General features: G+C 38.2%; 1 protein-coding gene across 4 annotated transcripts in view; it reads left to right on the top strand.

Annotated features, from left to right (window-relative positions):
- mipol1 (mirror-image polydactyly 1) overlaps positions 1 to 20802 on the top strand; it is a 53393-nt gene that overhangs the window by 23684 nt on the left and 8907 nt on the right. For all 4 annotated transcript variants that reach the window (XM_066669266.1, XM_066669284.1, XM_066669275.1 and 1 more), the window contains exons 8-12: positions 883 to 1012; positions 4261 to 4294; positions 6853 to 7023; positions 11847 to 11948; positions 17903 to 17994. In XM_066669266.1, the coding sequence (XP_066525363.1) occupies positions 883 to 1012; positions 4261 to 4294; positions 6853 to 7023; positions 11847 to 11948; positions 17903 to 17994 (529 nt within the window). The remainder of the gene's footprint in view (positions 1 to 882; positions 1013 to 4260; positions 4295 to 6852; positions 7024 to 11846; positions 11949 to 17902; positions 17995 to 20802) is intronic.

The following is a 20802-nucleotide window of genomic DNA, read 5'->3' on the forward strand; positions in this document are numbered from 1 at the left end:
GAAAAAGGATCACCCCACAACCCATACCTCGACATAAGTGAATACTTTTCGAATTACTTGAATTGTGAAAATGCAATTATCTTCTTTGAAAAATATCCCTGCAGAGTTCTCTGAAAATATGAAAGCAACTGTGTTGAGCAGAATGGAAGATGTAATAAAGCTTGTATACACTTAATTCTGGGGGAAAATTAGAAAAAGGTATTATATTTAGTTCCGGAGGCTTCTTTAAAAGTTTCTATTAAATGTGCTTTCTGCTTTTTTTCTGTTTGCTGAAAACATTTAAGAAAATAGCTTTTTGCTTAATGACTGTTTTTATTGGAAATTAAACTGAACATAGCAGTGATGGATATACTTTTTTATCAAAAGTTTTGCTTTCAATTTGTAGAAGCAATTGCTTGTTGTACCAGAGTGGTCCTTTTGAGCCTTAGTGGTCAAACACTATGCTTCTGACATGCATGGTGACTGTGGGATGGTTTCTGACATCCATGAGTCTCATGTGATTGCTTGCTCTCCCTTTATAGTGGTGATAAACCAGGGTATTTTGATGCTGAAATTTTCCATATAAAATGCCACTTCTGGAGGTGCCTCTGACTGCAGGGCATGGCTGCTGTTTTTATTACTCCAGGCACACGCATGTCAAACCTGAGTGCAGGCAGTCATCTCAAAATGAGGCTCACTTATAGTTATTAATACCTTTGCCACAGTGTTTCAGTAGCAATAACCTCTTTCCCGAGGAGCTTAGCCTTGTTATTGTGCAGCTGGAACGCTGGTTTCAGCAATACAAGAGTAATAACCAGCCATATCTCTCTCTCTCTCGCTGTTTCTCTCTTGCGCTCTCTCTCTCTCTCTCTCTCTCTCTCTCTCTCTCTCTCTCTCTCTCAGGGCTGGTGGAGGAGATTTATAAAGCTCAGAGGGAAAGAGACCAGGCTGTGATGGCCAGACTGCGGCTAGCTAATGAGGAGAGGGACGAAGCTCTCCTGCGAGCCAAGAAGCTTCAAGAGGCAGCACTGGAGTAAGTCCTTCTGTTACAGTGATCCAAACCAGCCCCTTCAGCTTCATACCTGAGTCCTATTTGAAGCCCCCAGGCCTTAATGGTTGTCAATTATGTTAACACTAGGGCCGAGTAGTATCTGCTATTAAAGCAGCTTATTTCACATTTTTAAAAGAACGGCGCTAATTTAATGAAATGTTCTCATTTGTGAGTATTTGCTGATGCCTAAATTCTCTTATGGCAGTTTTTAAACAGGTGGGCAGACTGGCAGCTTTTATGAATGTAGTTATTATTGCAATACAGGCTAAATTAGTACACACTGTCACAGTTAATATATCAAACAAATTACATACATCTAAACTAGAACACTGCATTCAAAGAGAATAATGGAAAAAAAGGTTATTGTATATGAACAACAAAAGCTCAACCCTCTGGGTTATTTTGAACATTAAGGGGGCACAATCACATTTGATAATTTAGAGTGGACAGAAGCAATCATATTAATTAATAATATATTAATATATTAATAAATAATAAATACTGAACAACATATATCAGTACAATTGTATCTGCTCAAATTATCAGTGATTATGTGGATGGTTAGCTTGTTAAAATTATTTGTATTTGTGATCTGTGTCAGGTCATAATCCTTTTAAACCTCCTGTGACATGTATGACCAGTCCCTGACACATTGCTTTTGCAGCCCAAGTGGCCACTGATTTATTCTGAACAGTGTTTTATCAATGATAGCTTATCAGCTCTCAAAGATGTGTCATGCTTTATATATATATATATATATATATATATAGGACAAGTAATTAATCGAAATCGATATTCTTAACTTCAACATCATTTTGTCTATATTGATTATTTTTCTTCTGTTATGTCCCCATTGTGTGTTCATGTACTGTCCCTTTTAAAACCACGCTATTAAGTTGTAGTCACATGATTCTGCCCCTGTCTGCCACAGAGGCCGACCAAGCGACTTGAGCAGCTAGTAGCAGAGAAAAACACAGTGTCTGTAGTTTGGACGTACTGTGTTTTGACTATAAGACAACATTGCTCAAAAAACAAGAGAAGAACAAGCTCCCAGCAACATTAGAAAAGTATCTCATATTTAATACTGGAGCATATTTACAGTACAAGCATCGTTACTGTGGGTCAAAAAAAAAACAAAACAGTAGTTCATTAATCATGGTAAAATGTACAGTTTTTTATATATATATAAAAGGAGTATCTACTTTCATAATAAACCACTGATTGGTGCTGTACACTTTTATTAAAGAAAGATGCTCCATAGACTAAACAGGATGCTTTTCATTATGTGTCTCCCTTCGACCACCTTAAAATGTTCAGGAGTTTTTCAGTGGTGTTTTAAAGCTTTGTGAACTGCACCCAGAGTGTGGGTTTACTCGTCAGCACAGAGGGAAGCTGCTTTGTTTCTGCCTTTGCAGGACAAGCTGACTGAATGGACTGGGGAGTGAGAAGGGTGAGGAGGGGAAAAATCCAATATCGACTGGTTTGGAAATATATCAGAGAGGTGTGACATTTCATAAGAGTCCCCTTGCCCTAGTACTGGCTTGTCAGTCAAAAGAGTTGCTGTGCATAGGAAATCAATCAGGTCCTTCAGCTCAAGCAGATATTTACCATTAACACCCTGCCTCAACTGCCCTAATTAATGTGGTCTTTTTTCCCTCTCTGTTTATTTGGTTTTGCTGATAATGCTGGGTGCAGGTTGTTACGGGGTGAGAATGCTGTTCTTAAGTAGTGGGACCGTTTAAAATGAAAGCCTCTCTGTGCACCTGCAAGGGTTGATGATCAATAAGACCTTGTGTATTTTAAGAAGTAATTACAATTTTACTTTGGGGAATACAGCCAAATGCAGCTCTGTGCTTTTAATAGGCACCTGCTGGTGTAACCCTCTTGAAAGAGTTTTTAACATGTATTTATGTTTTTGTTTTGTTTTTTTTGGTGGGGGCGGTCTATGTTCTATACTTGAATATAAATGTTTATATTATTCAGTATTTTATTCTGGCTCGTGATTTATTTATAATAATTTTATTGATAATAATATGTTGCTCTTGTGAGCTGCAATTATTGACAGTCATGAAATTTTTCTGTGATTCCACTGTATGCCAGTTCTCTTCAAAATCTAATTATGAAAATGCATTCTTCTCTTAGCTGTACTGCAGTGCCCATCTCCATCTTCCTCTAGAAATGGTAATTGATAGCCAAGTGTGTAGAATCCCATTATCTCCGGCAGAATGGGAAAACGGGTTCTAAAGCCTTATTTTCCGAGGTCACTCCTGGGTCCAGTGTGTGAATGAGTATGTACCTTTATAATGGGAGGTGATCCATGTAATGCCTTTGTAAATGAGCAGAGAAGTTGTTGTGTGTGTGTGTGTGTGTGTGTGTGTGTTTTCTCTGCTAGAACAATCCGATTTACTCTCAGAAGAGAGGGACACCCAGCCAGGACTATTTATAACATATTGAAAGCGAATGAATAATTAGAATACTTACATGAATGGTGAACATTGTGTTTAAGTTTGTTCTAGAGATATTTACAGAAATTGAATTGTTCATGAAAATACCTCAGGTTTGGCCTAAAATGTGTTTTACTTAAATCCACTAATGGTGTACAGGTAGAAGATTATTATAAAGTCTAAATTGCTTTTAAGATTTACCACTATTTTAATATCATTACCATTATAATCAAATGTGCTAGGTATTGGGTAGTAAATAAAAGAGCCTAAAATTACATTGTTGTTGTAGACTTTTTTTCATTATTTTAATAAATCTGAGGTGTCTGAGGCTCTTTGTTTAAAGTAGTTTTCTTCTGGTGAACTGGAAATTACCAAGAACCTATGTATATTTAAAAGTTCATGGAGAACTTGCCTCAACTATAACTGGCTCCATAAAAAAGGTGTGCTAGCAGGGTCTAAACAGTTTAGCCCTAATGCTTTTCTCTTTTTTCTGCACATATGAACAATTGATCCCAGTAGACATATAGAGTAGTAAACATTAATATCTTAACAGTTCACTGTCAGTGCAGAATGGACATTCTCGTGGAATAATAGTAAAGGCTGGTGGCACTTTTAATATGCTGGAGTGTCTTCTACTCCAATCTGAAAAACCAATAGAATGCAATTACTGGCTTTGGGAAGTCATCTCATTTTGCCAAGTGGAGGAAAGGAAACTGATGGAAGCTCACTACATTTCATTTCTTTCTCTCTCTCTCTCTTTCTCACTCTCTCTCTATCTCTCTCTAGGCTGGAGAATATTAACCCAGAGGAAAGTGACATGGTAAGCCCTTTGGAGAATTTCATGTGGAGAATTTTGTGTACCGTTTCTATGAGGCTGTCTTATATGAGAAAATGACTTTAGGAAACAAAGGATTGTGGGAGTCTCTCAGAAAGCTTATATCAAATTTGTTAAGTCTAATTCTTGTTTAAAGTCAGATATGACAGCTCTTTTAACACAAATCAAAGACGAGTCAAATGATTGTTAGCACAGAATAAACATGAACAGTATGTGGTTTCCGTTTCTCTCTGACCAGGAGTAACCAAGAATGGTATAATCATTTTGCTTGAAGATTGATAGTTGCACAAACCTAAAATCTTTATTATTGTTGCAGCATGTGTCAGAAAAAAGCAGCAAACAAATATTTTAATAGAATTTAACACAAAAGCCTTGTGTCACCATCAAAATAACGAAGCAACTATTCAAACCCTCTGCTGTCTTGCAACTCTGTTTTGTTTACATCTAAATTAAGGAGGGTTTTTTTTCAAGTAGATTAAATATACAGACATGAACAAATGTATTACTACCTCCCATGAAAAACAAGTAGACATAATTTAAAATAACTTGAAATTTAAGTAGTTAAACAAATAAAAGTAGCAAGGAAAAAAGCAATGATCCTCAACCAGTATTTTGTCAAACCACCTTTAGAGGCAATTACTGCAAACAAGTGATTTCTGTAGTTTTCCGTGAGACTCCTGCACCTGTCAAGGTAGACTGACAATCTCTGATTTAAAGGGTATCTTCTCTTATCTAAAGGGTTTCCACTCTTTCCATGGATGTTCAATAGCATTCAGATCAGGGCTCATAGAAGGCCCATTCAGAATAGACCAATGTAACCATTGATTGCTGTTATCTTCGTGTTTTGGGTCATTATTCTGTTGGAGTACCAGTGACATGTGACTGAGACAGAGCTTTCTGACACTTGACAGTACAGTTCACTCCAGAATGCATTGATAGTCTTGAGATTTCATTTTACCTTGCTCAGAGTCAAGGCATTCTGTGCCAGATGCAGCAAAGCAGCCCCAAAACATAATCTACTGTCCTTCATGTTTTACAGTGGGTATGGTGGCGTTTTCTTGAAATGTAAGGGTTTTTTTCCACCTGTGAACATCAAGCTGAAATAACTTTCCAAAAAAACTCCTCTCTGTCCAAAGGACATTCTCCCAGAGGCACTGTTGCCTGTCAGAAGGCATTTTAGCAAGTTTAATTCTGGCTTTTTTTTTCTCAAAATTCTTCTGAATCTTCTTCCATGGAGCGGAATCCCCTCCAAAAACCAACAGTGGGCTCCATGGAAAAAATCAGACATTTGGGCCCCATGAGTTCACTTTCTATCTCTTTTCCCTTGATTTTCGTCTACCATTCACATTACACTTCTGTTCAATCTAGGGTTGATTGGTGTGTTCAGGGAAGTTGGCTACTGTCCCATGGACCATAATTTTCTTAATTGTTACAACTTTAATTCTTTGATTTTTTTTGGTCATTTTCTTTCATTGTTTAATTCTAACGATTCTTTGTCATTTTCATTGTTTTCCTCAAATCACTCACTGCTTTGCTTCACCTGGTTTTTAGTTCTGTGTGATGATACCAAAAAATAGACTACTACTTTTTCCATTGAAATAAGCTGAATATAGATTATAAAATAGATTTATAAAAAAAGAGGTAGAGACATTTCAGAATATTTTGGATCAATAAGCAATGATCGATCTCATTGTTTTCACTTTCTTGAGACAGGTATACATGAGACAGTTGCTTTTAGTTTCATCGCTCTTCATGAGGATTGGAGCATTATTTTAGGGTCTCTTATATTTACACATTCTGAAATTCAAACAGTTATTTAAATTACAGAGAAAATGGGACTCCTAAGAATAATACAAGGCCTAAGATTATCACCATCAGATGAGCATTACTTAAAGTTTTCAACTTTGAAAGAAAATCAAGCTTCCCTTGCCTCAAATCTGAACGAGTCCAAATGGTTTTGTCCACCCTGCTACTGTAAGAAAAATGTATTTTGAAAGGATTTGTAGCCATTCCTGAGAAAAAAATTAACTAAGGAGCATTTGCACAACAGCATGGGTTCTTAACATTATCAGGTTTCCAACCCTTTTTAGGGTGACAAACATTTCCTCACTCCACAACTCCTTTAATTAAATGGCTATAAGTAGAAACTCCTGGAATCTGCTTTTGAACATCTTCAGCAGCAGTGATTGTTTTGTGAATATCAGTCCAATAGTAGGGGAAAAAAAAAAGGCTCCTTAATCTTACATAATGTACAATCATGTATAAATTGTAGGTGCTGTGTGACACACACAAACCCTCTCTGGGGGTTAAAGGACATGTCTGCACTGTATTTTACAAATGTTAAATAGTTTTTGGCTTTGGTGTATAATTCTAGGAGAGACATACACTGATATTAAACCTGAAGTTCGTGTGAGAGTTCTTTAAACTTCCAAAATATTGTTCACAATCAGAAATGGTTCTTCAATGGATTTTACAACTTCCAAATACATTGCACAGCACCGCCATCTTTACAGGGTTTAATGCCATGTTGGGGTGTGTTTCAGGAACTGGAGGAGTTGTTAAACAGGGTGAGCAGTGCTGATTCTGCAGTGAGTATCGAGCGCAGTGGCTTGGCCATCATGGAGCACATTCAGAAAGCAAGAGACCGCCGCTCCAAAATCACCTCAGAAGAGATGAAAGCTGTCATAGAGGAGAGAGACAATGCCTTATCCCGAGTAAGAATTAGTACTACTGTCACCCCAGCACACACAGACCACACATTCTCTGCCAAGGGTCAGTCTTAACACATACTGGCTCTACACACTTCACATACATTTGTTGTGTACTAAGCCGGAAACCTTTACACCAGTGAAATAAATCAAACACTTCTTTCTAAATATTGACTATCTCTCTTTCTTCCTGTGTTTTAACCCCTCCGCAAGATGCTTTTGATTATCAGTCTAATAAACCACATACATCTGTTTATTCACTGATCCGACCCTGATTTAAAAATCAACACGCCAACTACTTAATTCACATGTAGTGACAAATATTGCTGCATAACCTCAAATATTTGATATACCATTCCTACACACATATTTCAATCAAATGAAAACAAACAAGCAGGTAGCCAAATATTGACATCCAGATATTTTACTCCATCATAGAGTTCAAATGTGGGCCAGCGTATTTGCTCAGATTTCTCTGTTGATAAATATTGGCTATATTGCATAATGGTGTCATATTAAAGTCCATTTCATTGTTGGAATAATTGCTTTTATATATGTGCTCACTGTTGGATTGGAGAAAAAACCTTTATTAGATGTTTAAAAAGAACAGTTAGAAAACCTTGAGGTGAATCCTGGATTCTGTTTTAAAAAGGCATGTATGTAATTCAATGGTTGTGATGTGTATATAAAGTCATTTAGATTGATTTGATCTCATATTTTCAGGACAAGTGATGGGAACCTGACATCTGAGGAGTTTAATCCCTTTAAAAGCTCTCTTACAGGAAGTTATTACATGAAATTATTATGAATGTGTCATTTTAAAGTAACTTCTGTATTTACAGTACTGTGCAGAAGTTTTAGAGAGAGATTATATATAACTTTATACAAGCGCCACGCTTACTGAGAAAGTATAAATTACCTTAGGTGCCTAAGACTGTATATCTTTACATTCACAACTATTGGTTGTTTTGGATAATAAATTGTTCATAAGGTTCTCTAAAACCAAACCCTAAATGCCTTTGTTTACAACTAAAGCACAGAAAAAGGCATTTTGAAACATTAGTAGTATTAAGTTTTAAACCTGCCTGTTTATATCAGGTCATTAAAAACACAGATTATTACTTAAAATGTCTGTACAACACTATAACTCTCTAATTAAAAAGTCGTTGGATATTGTTCGAAAAGCATTTTAAACGGCTGGCATGTGTTAGCTTTGTCAAATCTTGATGAGACTTCAAGGAGAGGAAAAGAACTCTAAACGCGAACAGAAATTTGTCTGTGTAGGTGGTCACAGACAGCGGTCTAAACTATTATCCTCTGCTCTGATATTTCTGGGCCTGGATTTGCAGGAATATTTATGATTGGGATCCTTTGCAGCTTTCCCTGTGGGCAGCCTGCCTGGATCCTTTCCGGTTCTGCCCAACGGGACAGAAAGGCAGGCGTAAGACATGTGGAGAAGAAAGGCAACACAACAGACAGAGTGTATGCTGAACAAATGCAGCTACATGGAATGCTTGCTGTGCTGCTGCTGCACCTCCATGGAAGAAAAGCTAGCTTTTTTTTTTCTGAATAGAGATGTTGGTGTATAAGAAAACAAAATTTCTTGGTCCTACACAACGTAACTTAAGCAATCTCAACCAAACTTGTAGGCCAGTTTTCCATCTCCAGTCCTTTAGCATCATGTAGCTACATAGACATACTTACGAGTTCTATTGCAGTGAATGAATGAATGAATGAATTGTATTTGTTCAGTATTGGACATTGCATTCATGTCACTGCAGTAGCAAAGCCTTGTAGCAGTGAACAGAGCGCTCCTCGTTCGTTTAATTTCCAGTCAACAGCCATTAGCTGCAAGTTATCAATTTTGTTTTCGTATCAGGGTAAAAACAGCAAACATAGTTTGAAAACTACACAAAAACTTTTCAAAAGCATAATGTAATATGATTACAATTGGGAGGCTGGTTGCATTCTCTGCTTCTCATGATTTTAGCGATTCCAAAAACCTTTACACTCCACAGTTTGGAAAACCTTTTATTTATTAATATCAAAGTCTATTCTTTTATATTTTTTAATCTTCTCGTAGATGCCAATTGAAAAATGCACGTACAGATTGTTTTGACAGGGAAAAAAAAGTAAATTGACAATGGCATACCAAATGAAGCCACTGTTATAGTACTGCATGTCAAAGCCAAGAGATATTGCTTTTTCCTAAATGTATCAGCACTTTGATCATGAAATACTTTTTTCAGATTGTTGACAAAATTTTAAAAAAACAGCTAGGAACAGGAGTGAGGAGGTTTTGATATTTTGTTGGTGATGTGTTCAAGTAATAAGCAGTGTATTTACGTCTCTCAAAATCGTCACACGGTCTTATGGCTTTTCTATGATGAGTGCACCTCATAAAGTGAATCACTGCCTTTTGAGTCAACCAGAGTGTGAAAATTTGGTTGACTTTGGAAAAACAGTGTCAACCTTTCTGGTACAAATGCAAGGCCAGATGTAACCTGCCTAACGCCGCCCAAACCCCACCACTATATTACTACAATCCTCTATCCTGCCTCAGATCCCTAGGAAATGGTGCCCTGATTTTTTCAGCAAGGCCAAAAACCCATCTATGGGGCAATTTCAGAAGTATGTTGCAAACGCCAGTGTAATCCCTCTGAGGCAGAGATGGGTCCTCTCTCTATCCTTAAGGATTTCTCTCTCCCCTGCCGCTTCTTCCATCCCTCTCTTCATCTCGCAGGGATTAGCCGGCGGCAGCAGGCAGAGGGCCGCCACATCCCTCCGGCCTGCTGGAATATGAAAAGCTGGATAAGTGTTGGGAGAAATAAATCTTATTCTCTCTTCCTTCCTCTCCTCGTGGAGAACGTGGAGAATAAGATCCGCTTCGTTATGTCTCCGCGCCTCGCGCGTTTATTGAATTTCTTCTGATCTTGATAGAGTGCTGATGTTAAAGTGAGAGAGGAAATGAAGTCTCCCCTTCAGATGCCTTAGGCTGGCTCGATTGTCGTTGAGATTTTTATTCTGTGGATACTTCCTCTCCCTGAGCAGGTTATTATGTGGCTTTAACCATCTTACCCTGACAGTAATTGCCTAATTAGATTTGATTACAAGTTCCGATTTGACAGAGCTTTTTTATGGTGATGAACTGAAGCGTAACTGGGTTAATGTGTCTGTTCATGTGCCACATTTCTCTCTGACTGAGGCTATTTTTGGGCCACTTGTAGCAAGAAGAGGCCTTTGCGTCAGAACAGAGGTGCATTCTGATTTAAATATGTTTCCCCCCCTAAAAATCTGTTCTCTGGGAGCCATAACTCAGGCTGACACTAAAGAGGAGCTGTGTGTTTTGTCTGGCCGGCGGCAGTATTATTTTAGTCTGCAGAGGAAAGGGCCGGGAGTGGGCTGGGAGGCTGTGCGGCTTGTTTGCACGGGCACTGGGCTTTGAGGCAGCTGGATGTTGAAACATTGGGACTTGTCAGGCAGTGAGGATGGTTTACATTCCTGGTAAGTGTCCTTCGGTCTTGGAATGTGCACATGGAGAAGAGCACATATGGACTGGTCTAAAACAACCCGGCTTACAATAATACTCAGCATAGGGCCTGTCGCATCGCGATGTTTATACTGTCCGTCTGTCTGTTGTTGCGTCCGTCTGTCAGTGCAGCCTTCCATCCTATAGCTGTGGAAGAAAGGGGAGCGAGGGAGGAGAGCCAGATCTGTGTGAATAGACGATAGTCCTGAGTTCAGATGTCTCCCACTGTTCGTATATTGTTACTATCATGATGTAGCTTCTGTTGCTTCTTTTAAGGTATGGGCTGTATAGCTGAACAAGTCACACACCCAGACGCAGAAGTGTGTGCATTCCCACATAATAAAGGTTTTTATTTTATTTTGAAACACACCACAAATGAATCTGCTCCTCCAAGGATTACAGACAGATGGAGAGAGTAATATCAGTGGTGTGTGCTTTTACCGTAAATGTAATAACAACTGAGTTTGAGGGCTCGTATCCTGCAGAGATTTCACCTCTCATAGAACAGCTATAGTTACACACTGCAACAGTGCAACAGGTTCTTACCTTGTCTACTAGCCACATTGTAAATATTAGTTCAACTATGTGTGTTAAATAATAATGAAGAGCATAATCTGTATACCGTGTGCATAGTTTATTTGTACTACACAAAAAACAAACACCTGATAAACAGACGACCAGATTTGCTGTAGACTTCCATATTGGAGAATATTTCTTTGAGAATCACTGACCTTTTGATACCCCTTGTTTGCGTTGAGTATGTATGGGTGGGTGATCATACCTGAAAAGTGTATTCAAATGAATAAGGGACAAATGAAGACACAAACAGTGATATAGGAAAACTAAAAGGAGTCTGACTATGCAACAGTGGAGAGGCATTCATGAGAGGAGTTGTGTGTGTGTGTGTGTGTGTGTGTGTGTTCTCCCTGTTTGATAGGTGATTAGGTTTTCCCATTAGGCCTGTTACATTCATGAAATGTCATTTGGCGTATTATTTATGATAAATCATTGTCTTTTTAGTTGAGTATGGATCTGTTCAAATACTGTTTTTTTTATATATATAATTTCTGATTGATGACAAAAAAAAAGTAAGCTGAATTAAACAAACATTACCCACTGCTGCTCTCTAATGTATTTTAGCACAAAACCACATTTTTATTCAGAACACGTGGTTGAAAAACTTAATAGCTGAGGTTAAAATTGTGGTCACCTCAACGAATTGTGAGCAGGCTGTTATGAAATGATTCCGGGTTACAGAAAGTAAACATGTGCAACCAAATTTCATTCTGCTTCTCTGCAGTGCAAGCGCCTGGAGCAGGAGATCCTTCAGTCTGTAGATTTGAGCCAGGCTAACAGCATTCGCCAACTGACCACTCCAAACAACAAGGAACGGATTCGCAAGGTACAAACATACATACAAAAATGCAGCACACTCAAAACATCCAGGGGATTTAACACTAATTTTAGTGTTTTAAACAATAATTTGGAAAGGATAGATGTTAAATCACACTTTATGGATGCTTTATCGATAATGAGCTGCGTGATAAACTGGTATTTCTAAATTAACCGAGCTGTGGAAAATCATTATCTTACTCTAATGGTGGAAATCAGTAATTGTCTTTGCTCATAAGAAACAAAAGTACAGTGTCCCCAAACTTATGTATGCCAAATACAGTATGACATATGGAGAATACAACACACCTGTTAGATATACACACACACACACACAGGTAATTTAGTTTAATCCAGATTCACCCCAAACACTGTTCCCATTCAATGATCAGCCAGTTAACCAATCAGCTGTATGACTGATTATCTGCTATTGACAGGGAGTTGGTGCTGCGGTCATTAGCAGCAACAGAGCAGTGATGTGTGGTCGTGTCACACACTGTTTGAAGATGACGGGGCAGTCATCAGACCACGGTGCCTTCCCACAAGCCTGTCGGGGAGGAGCAGGGCAAACACGAGCCTGTTTGATTTGCTGTATTTATCTGATGCAGCCGGAGCCCTTGAGTTTAATGCAGAGTGCTGTAAAAGGGCCGTCATTAGATAGAGCTGAGTAAACACACTCTCAGAAAGAGTGAGAGAGAGAGGGGACACTTCAGCTGGGGAGCTGAGTCAGGGCCGTGACCCAGGCCACTTCCCCACACACACACACACACACACACACACACACACACACACATATTTTATAGTGCATCATTATGCCATGTTCTCCTGAAGTGCAGCATAATATACAAAACCTTCAGAAATCTGGTGAATTTGTGAAGCAGGATGTAATATAAAATTGACAGAACATTTGCAGTTCTAAATAGCATAGTATACATAATCATAGTATATATTTACTGACGTCAGAATACATGTGATTAACGTATTGTCACTGTTAAAAAACACGTCTGCTCCACTTAGGTCTGAACAAACTTAGTTAGTTCTTGGCATTCCTCATTAACGAGAAAACTACTCAACACTGTAGGTCGGAATGGATGTGTAGATATTGAAAAGGAGTAACTGAAAAAGAAATGCAAATGAGGAAATAGACAAAGGGCAAATCAAATAAGCAGCTTTTCTCTTTAGAACAATGGATCGATTGCCTTGGAACCTGGACTTTAACGTTATTTTATATGTTGGTCATGTGCAGAGATGTTGTGAGGTGCTGAGAACACGGATACACTTAGAAATGTAGAATACTTACATAGTGTTCATAATGCATACTACATTTGAATAAATATGTCGTCCTATCTTCGTTTAGAAATATCACTACAGGAATCACAGATTATATCTTGGTGCAAAGATGTCTGAAAGTGGTAAGAATGGAATATATTGATGTAGGATATTGCCACAATAATACAATAATTACAATCTGTTGAAAACCGGTACATAAAACATTGACAATGTTGAAAATCTGAAAGAAAATCTACTTTCTTTCAAACCTTTCCAGAGACTTCCATTATTTTCTATTCTACAATTAAGATGGTTTGACTGATGGCTTATTGGGAAATATATTAAATTTTGTTATTAATGTAGCACTTGGTTTTTTCCCTATAAATCCTCTTAATTACAGATTGACTCCTGGGATTACAGAGTGGGGTTTTTAATTTAAAATGAAATGGGAACAGCTGTTGAAAAATTACTCAACAGTGCAGGGAACATATCCACAAAACAATTTAAAAATGAACAGGACTTCCATTTATCGACTGACATTTTACTTTAAAGAAATCGCAGTAAAGCTGTAGGGAAAAAATGAATAGAATAAAAATGTTGTACAAAAGGCTCATTCCCAAATCTTTATATCAAACTTGGAGCACATAAGCTTTTAGAGATTTATCCAGGAAGAAAATTAATTGCTAGGCTTTTAACTGCCACTCAGTTTTCAGACCGTGTAAGTTAACCGTTCTTTTTTTTTTTTTTTTTATAATCAGTAAGGAAGAAATTGTATGAGATTGGACAGATGCCATTTTAAGTTTTAGATTAGGTGTATGTATTTTACCAAAAAAACGAAAAGGAAACGAGAACTTGGGGGTGGGATTCACACTTTGAATGTCGAAGTTTTTGGCTTGAGACATTTCAGGAGAAAGCCTGGGGCTTTTCCTCGTCTTATCTCTGCAGTTCATCTGTGGCTCACCTGAGCGCTTAGACAAGAACTGGTTCAGCAGCCATTTCATACATCTTCACCAAACGGATCTGAGAGGTGTGTGTGTGTGTGTGTGGTTTTAGGGTGCTCTAAATGCCTGGGCTGGTGTGGGGGTCGGAGATGGGGTTAGGCTGTAGAGGTCAGTTGAAGCAGGCTGTTGTTGAGGGCTCTTGCCCTAGCCCTGAACCACCTGTGTTTGCTCTGCAGCTTTTCTCTCAGAGCACTGGCGGCCACACAGTGATCACACAAACCTGCCCCTGTTCCCCAGCCGTTGACACACTAAACCGTTATTGCTGCTTCCTCTAACCTCTCCGAACCCAAGCACCCGCCCTTCTGAACCGGACCCTTCTCCCACATGCACACAATACACATGCACCGAAGTTGGCATTCTATCAGTAATAGTCATGCACCAATTATTATTATTATGTAATGACACATTTTTTTAAATAGATGTTTAGAACAGTAAGTACGCATTATAGAATACAAATAATTTTTAAAAAATGTAACCTAAAGTTATTACGTTTGGAAACATTTATAAAAATTTTATTTTAAAATATATTTTGACGCTGTTGGAACAAAATCTTTTACAGAAGGAAAAACCTTCAGTTAACATAACACAATTGTATACATTCTTGTGCAGTTTTGTAATGTTCTAATATCATGAAGAAAAATAGAGCTTGCAAATTGTTTTTTAATTATTTTTTTACTGATGCATGGAATACATGACAAATAAAATGGCTAATAAAGTGACTTAAAGCACACTATAAGTTGAATATCTGTACCAAGAATGGTTGATTGTTTGATTATCCTTGCAGCTCACATGTACTGACAGATACTGCTTTATATCAACATCAGATGAATATTTAAATTGACAGATATTTATATTAGGCAATGCTGGGGTATTTTTCTAAGATAACTAACTTATTATTTACTGCATTTGTGTCTCTCTCTATGCTAATTCAGGTGGCTTTAGATGTTTATGTATTAAGTCTATGTATCCATGTCCCCATTGATTAAATAAAATACAATAAATACTGCATAGCTGAATCAGCCAATTATTCCAATACTGGTGCATCTTCAAATGTTCTATCATACACCTCTACTTTAGATAAAATCAGTAGACAATTCATTCCATTGCTCATTATTGTATTTTAATCATTTTAGATTGCTGTGATTTACATTAAAAAAAAACCTTCAATCACAGGAAAATGATTGCTTAGTGAATGAGCATGGCCTTAAATATTAACAAGGCAGAGTGCAGCTTTGTGTGTGTGTGTGTCTGCTGTCATCTCTCCCCACTGGGGCAAAAAGGCCATACTCAGCCCAAAGCTGCCCTATACCCAGCACAGTCTCCTAAAGGTCGAAGCAGCCCCTCTCCTTTCCACAGCTTAATCTCTCCAGGTAAATTCGCTATTCGATTGACCTCATTTGGATAATATTATAATGAATGCTGATAAAATACATATGATTAAAAGAATCAGGCTTTGAAGTCGAGCTCCGCTCCCTGTTGGAGAAAAGTACATATTGACTTTAGAGGTTAGCCTCTTTTTGATGTTCTCTTTGACTTGTGAGACCTGCACTCCAGTAATTAGAATGATTGGGCTGCTCCAGAGGAAGCTGCATGCACTTAGGGCAGAGGTGTTTATAGCAGTCACAGTACAGCAGCCATCCTTAAAGTCAGCAAACTGACACGCGTCTGCTTATGACTTCTTTGCAGTGGACCTGATTGGAAGAAAAACAACCGCTTTTATTGTATGTACACAACGAGAATCAGTGTGCATGTTTCTTATTTATATTTCAGAAAAAAAATATTATAATACATCTAGTATACTATTCAGTCATAGACCATCTTACTTTACTTAATTTCCAGTCAGTCATTAGGTTAAAGAAAATATGGGACTAACCTGTGACATTGGTAGAATACTGCGTAATATAGTTGTCATTTCTTTTAGCTCATGTAATTATAGTATGAGCAAGTCACAACACAGCAACTGAAATCATACACAGTAGAAATATTTAAACAATATTACTCTTTTAATGTGTCTGGCATCACATTACTATTTTAAAGTTACATGGTTTTATTACAGTGGTGATAACATTGTAAATTAAGATATGCACATACAATAGAGATATGACTATTAAGCTAATGTTTTAGTACACTTTAGTATTTAAGCCATTTACTTCTATCAGTGCGTGGTACAGATAATCCGTTAGTGTGAAGATAAGGCACAGGGCTCCTGATTCACCATTCCACACCAGAGGAAGCCTTTAAATCTCAACTTTATCAGATGGCAAAGTATAAATCTCACTCCAACACCTTCAAAGCCCCCCCAAAAAAATCATAATTCCTACAGAAGTCAACACAAGTCCTGGAGCATCACGAATCTGTGATTGTGAGCACCGTTGTAACCATGGTAGCTCTGGGTACACTTTTATTCAGAATCCCTCCGTTAAACATACTCTTGTGATGTGCATCTCTCTCCTGCCTCCTCATGTGGTAGATTTAGTGAATTGATTGCAGGCTCTTACAGTATGCCAGGTTGTTGTGTTTGTTTAGATGACCTCCATTGTGTGCGTGTCCTCCCCCAGCTGTTCAGAGGGTGACACCAACAATAGATCTATTTCAACGGCTGGTCATTAGCAGAAGCTTTACTGCTGGTCAGGTTTAAGCACAGAAAGGCCAGGAACAGTGTTTACCCAACCTCGCCTGCTACACATCGGGGTCTAGGCCTGCCTCTGTCACCCAACATGAGGACTCTGAGTAGGTGCTGAGTGCCAAGACAATAGAGTGAATTGGATCCCACTGGAGTAAGTTTCTCACCGTTTGAGAGGGGACAAGAATGACTGAGATATTCACCGTACATGTGTGTGGTGGTGTAGAGTCTGCTAGCCCAGTTGAAGTCAGAGAAAGCTGTTATTGCCATTTGAGATAAGTGTGTAATCAAATTGCACATCCATAAACATAAAGTAGTAGCTGTTATCAATCAGCTGATTGCTCTTATTTAACACTGATAAGTCCTCACCAAAGCACAGTGTACACAACAGTATTTAACTGTGCTTTGGTCCGGATAGTCACGATAAGCGGTATCATGTCATATCATCTTTTAGTAACTGCTCAGATCTTCTTGTGTCTCACATATTTATTATTTTCCTTCTTTTGATGAAACATGTTTTCCATATTTTAAAGAATTAGGCTGAGATTGTTTCCCATACCAACAACGTTCAGCCTTAGACATTACAAGTGGAAGTATTTTCTACTTCTCATGATCCACGTAATCCCAAACACATTCAGTGATATTGATGCTTGGGCTCAGAGTGGTGTTGTCCTGAGAACACCAGCTGCTTCTATGCTTTGCTTTGCTGTTTAGAGTGGAAGGATGGACAAAACAGTTATGGATTTTTATTTATTTATTTATTTTATGTCTAAAACAGCACATTTTTGTGCGGTTATCTGGTAGTGACATTGTTGGTGGTTAACCATGTTTTGCTTGGTATTTAGACCCTTTTTCTCTGTATCTTCTTATATATATATATATTTATTTGTAATTAACGTATATATATATATATATATATATATATATATATATATATATATATATATATATATATATATATATATATATATATATATATACGCTTATTTAATTGAGTGGTAAGTAAATGAAGGCTGACTTGTGTGCCATGTGGTATATCAGGTGAAAGAGTCAACTCTGTTTTTTGTTTAGATCCAGGTGGAGCTGGAAGCTACCCAGAGAGAGCGGGATATGGCTGTGGAGCTTAGTCGCAAACTAGAGGCAGAACTCCAATCCTTCCGCAGGTACCATAGTTAGACCAACCCACCTTACAGCACACAGACACAGGGCAAACATTGAGCTTACAGCATCCTTTACAAAGCATGCATTACTGGTTTAATAGATTTATAATAATACCACTCAACAAACAGTATGATTAGAGTAAGACTGAGCCTGATTTACCCAAACAAGTTTGGCCTTTAATGCCATTGCAGTTTTTAAAAAAGGATCATAAAACATTATACATTATATAAAGCCTACTCGCAGTGTGTAATACTTTTTCCTTTTTTATAATACACGTCTCTCAAACAATCCTCCCGGTGGAAATAAAGTTACATATACCTGTGACTTCCCTCTCTCTATTACACTTGCTTGTTCTTTCTTTTATTCTGGATTTTTTTGTTTGTTCACCCTCTTTTACACACACTCTCTCTCTCTCCTTGTTCTTTTTTGCTCTCTCTCTCTCTCTCTCACTCACACACACGCACTCACTCACTCTCCTTTGCTCTCACTCCTGAAAGAGTCGGCTCATAGAATGCTCTCCATTTTAACTTCTTAATAAAGAGCTCCTCATGGCACCTCCCATCATCACTGTGCCCCTTATTAAAGCAGGCAGGAAACATTTATTGAGCTGGCTCAGCACTCCCGTCTAAGAACAGATAATAAATGCTAAAACTAGTGCTCATATGCATTGTGTGCTTTGGATTGATAGGGAACCATGATCCTTGCCATGGTATTCTTTATTTGAAAGTTTGAAATGTTTTGGGGGAGAGACAAGAAAAACAACTTTCCCCACTCTTAAAAATAAAGATTTCTAAATGGGCCTTTGATGCTTTGAGACACCTAGTTTTTGTATGTGTAGAACCTTTATACAGAAATGGATGTTTTTTAAAGCTCACGTCTTATTTCTAAAGACAACCATGTAAAAAAAAAAAATGAGGAAATCAAGATTTTTTTCCGCCCCTAAGGTTATTGTTCCAAATAACACTTCTTGACATCTTTATTTTTAAGTGTATTGCAGTGTCTCTCGTTCTCTTGAGGACTGTCAGTCCATTTGAAGGGCAGGGATTATTATTATTGTCTTGTGCTGGAGTGTTGGATCCATCATTGACCACAGACATTTCACCACAACTTAATGTCAGATTGTTTTGGCCGCTGAAGCAGCCCAGTGCTTATTTAAGACTTCTGTGCAAGAAGATAGGACATCTCTGCAACGGAATCACGCAATTCTTGTCCATCATGGGTGTGGTGGAGTGCAGTGGTCTCCCACATACCTGGCTTTTCTGTCAATAAACTCAGGAGCGATGTATGATAAACTGTATATCCGTGGTTTATCTGTCAATCAGTTGAAGCTCGATGGAAGAGTCTGTTTAAATACATTTGGCTCATGAACTGGCCTTTCTGGTTTGGAAGGCTGTATCCTGTTTCAGATGGAAGAGACATCCGTTTACTTCAAGGATCCGGCAATCATTTTGTTTTTGTGTACGTGTAAGTATGTTTTATGCATGTATGAGACTATGGACGGCACTAGGGGCAAAACCTCTTGGGGAAAGAGGGGGAAGATGCTAAGTTCCCGCAGTCTGCCTGTGCTAGAGTAGGAGAAGGCTCACATTGTATTCAGCCAGACAATCTGCATTGTGTAGGAAACAGGGGGTGCAGTCCTGTTCCCATTCCCTATCAATGTGGCTTTGGAGCTGGACCTTTAAAGGGGAGAATCCTCCAGGCCCAACAAAGGCCAGAAGATGGCTGTGTGTGTTTACCCTCAGGATTGCCCAGCCAGCTCCTTTGTGTCTTCTAGGATAACAGACAGTCTGAGTCACATGAAAGGCCAGCGAACAGACGAGTATAAACGAGATGGACAGGACATGTTCATTTTTCAGCTTGAGAGTGATCAGATTTGCAGTGTTCTATGTGTTAAAATGTCTACAATTCTGTAATTCTACACCCCACATATAGATTAAGAGCAAACTTTTTGTTTTAGGAAGTGAATAGTGAAAGGTTTAAACTGGATCTAAAGCAAAAAACACAAGCGTACAAGTAGAATTGTAAAAATTAGAATTGCAATTTTATTAACATTAATCAATAAATGTTGTTCCTATAATACTTTAGGGTTGAAGTACAAATTTAACAGGAAAACAAAATTTGAAATATATGCATATACATATTATATAATACGGTAGGCTACTGTAACTGTTTATGGTTCTCATGAGCCATCTTTAAACAAATACAGCATGCTCTGGAATTTCTAAGTTGTGTAATAAAGCCTGATCATTTGGCATGGGGGGTATAGTCCCCTCCCCTTCTCCCACCACACTCTTACAGCGTACGTAGTTTTGATTATTTGGTGTTTTTTGAGAACATCTACAAACGATACTCTTCAGTGTCCAATTGTCCACTAAGTTTTTGATTTCCTCTTAATGCTTTCAAATGAATTTTCAAGAGATTTTTCTAAAGCTATTGTGAAGTCATCATACAATTGCTGTGCTTTGTGCCCAGTCTGTGGTAGCTCAGTCTACTAAATGTACAATGTAAGACAGCTCCCTGTAGATCAAGAGCAGCACAGAGGCTGGGGCGAGTTGCATTAATGGGTTGTCGTTGGCCGGCCTATGCAGAGGAGGGCAGACTTTGTGTAAGTATAAGGTGCTTTCTTTGAGTGTAAGCCAGTTGCAGAGGGAGTCCAGGCTGGGAAGGACATGGATTAACACCTCAGTCCCCATACAGCCCAGCTCCCTGGAGATCTCTCATTATCACAGTGACAAACAGTCCTGCCTGTCAACACTTCAGCTCTACAAGCGTTAGCCTATATAGTGGACATTGTCATGTTATGACATATG

Source organism: Hoplias malabaricus, chromosome 1, assembly GCF_029633855.1.
Source record: "Hoplias malabaricus isolate fHopMal1 chromosome 1, fHopMal1.hap1, whole genome shotgun sequence".
Lineage (NCBI taxonomy): Eukaryota > Metazoa > Chordata > Actinopteri > Characiformes > Erythrinidae > Hoplias > Hoplias malabaricus.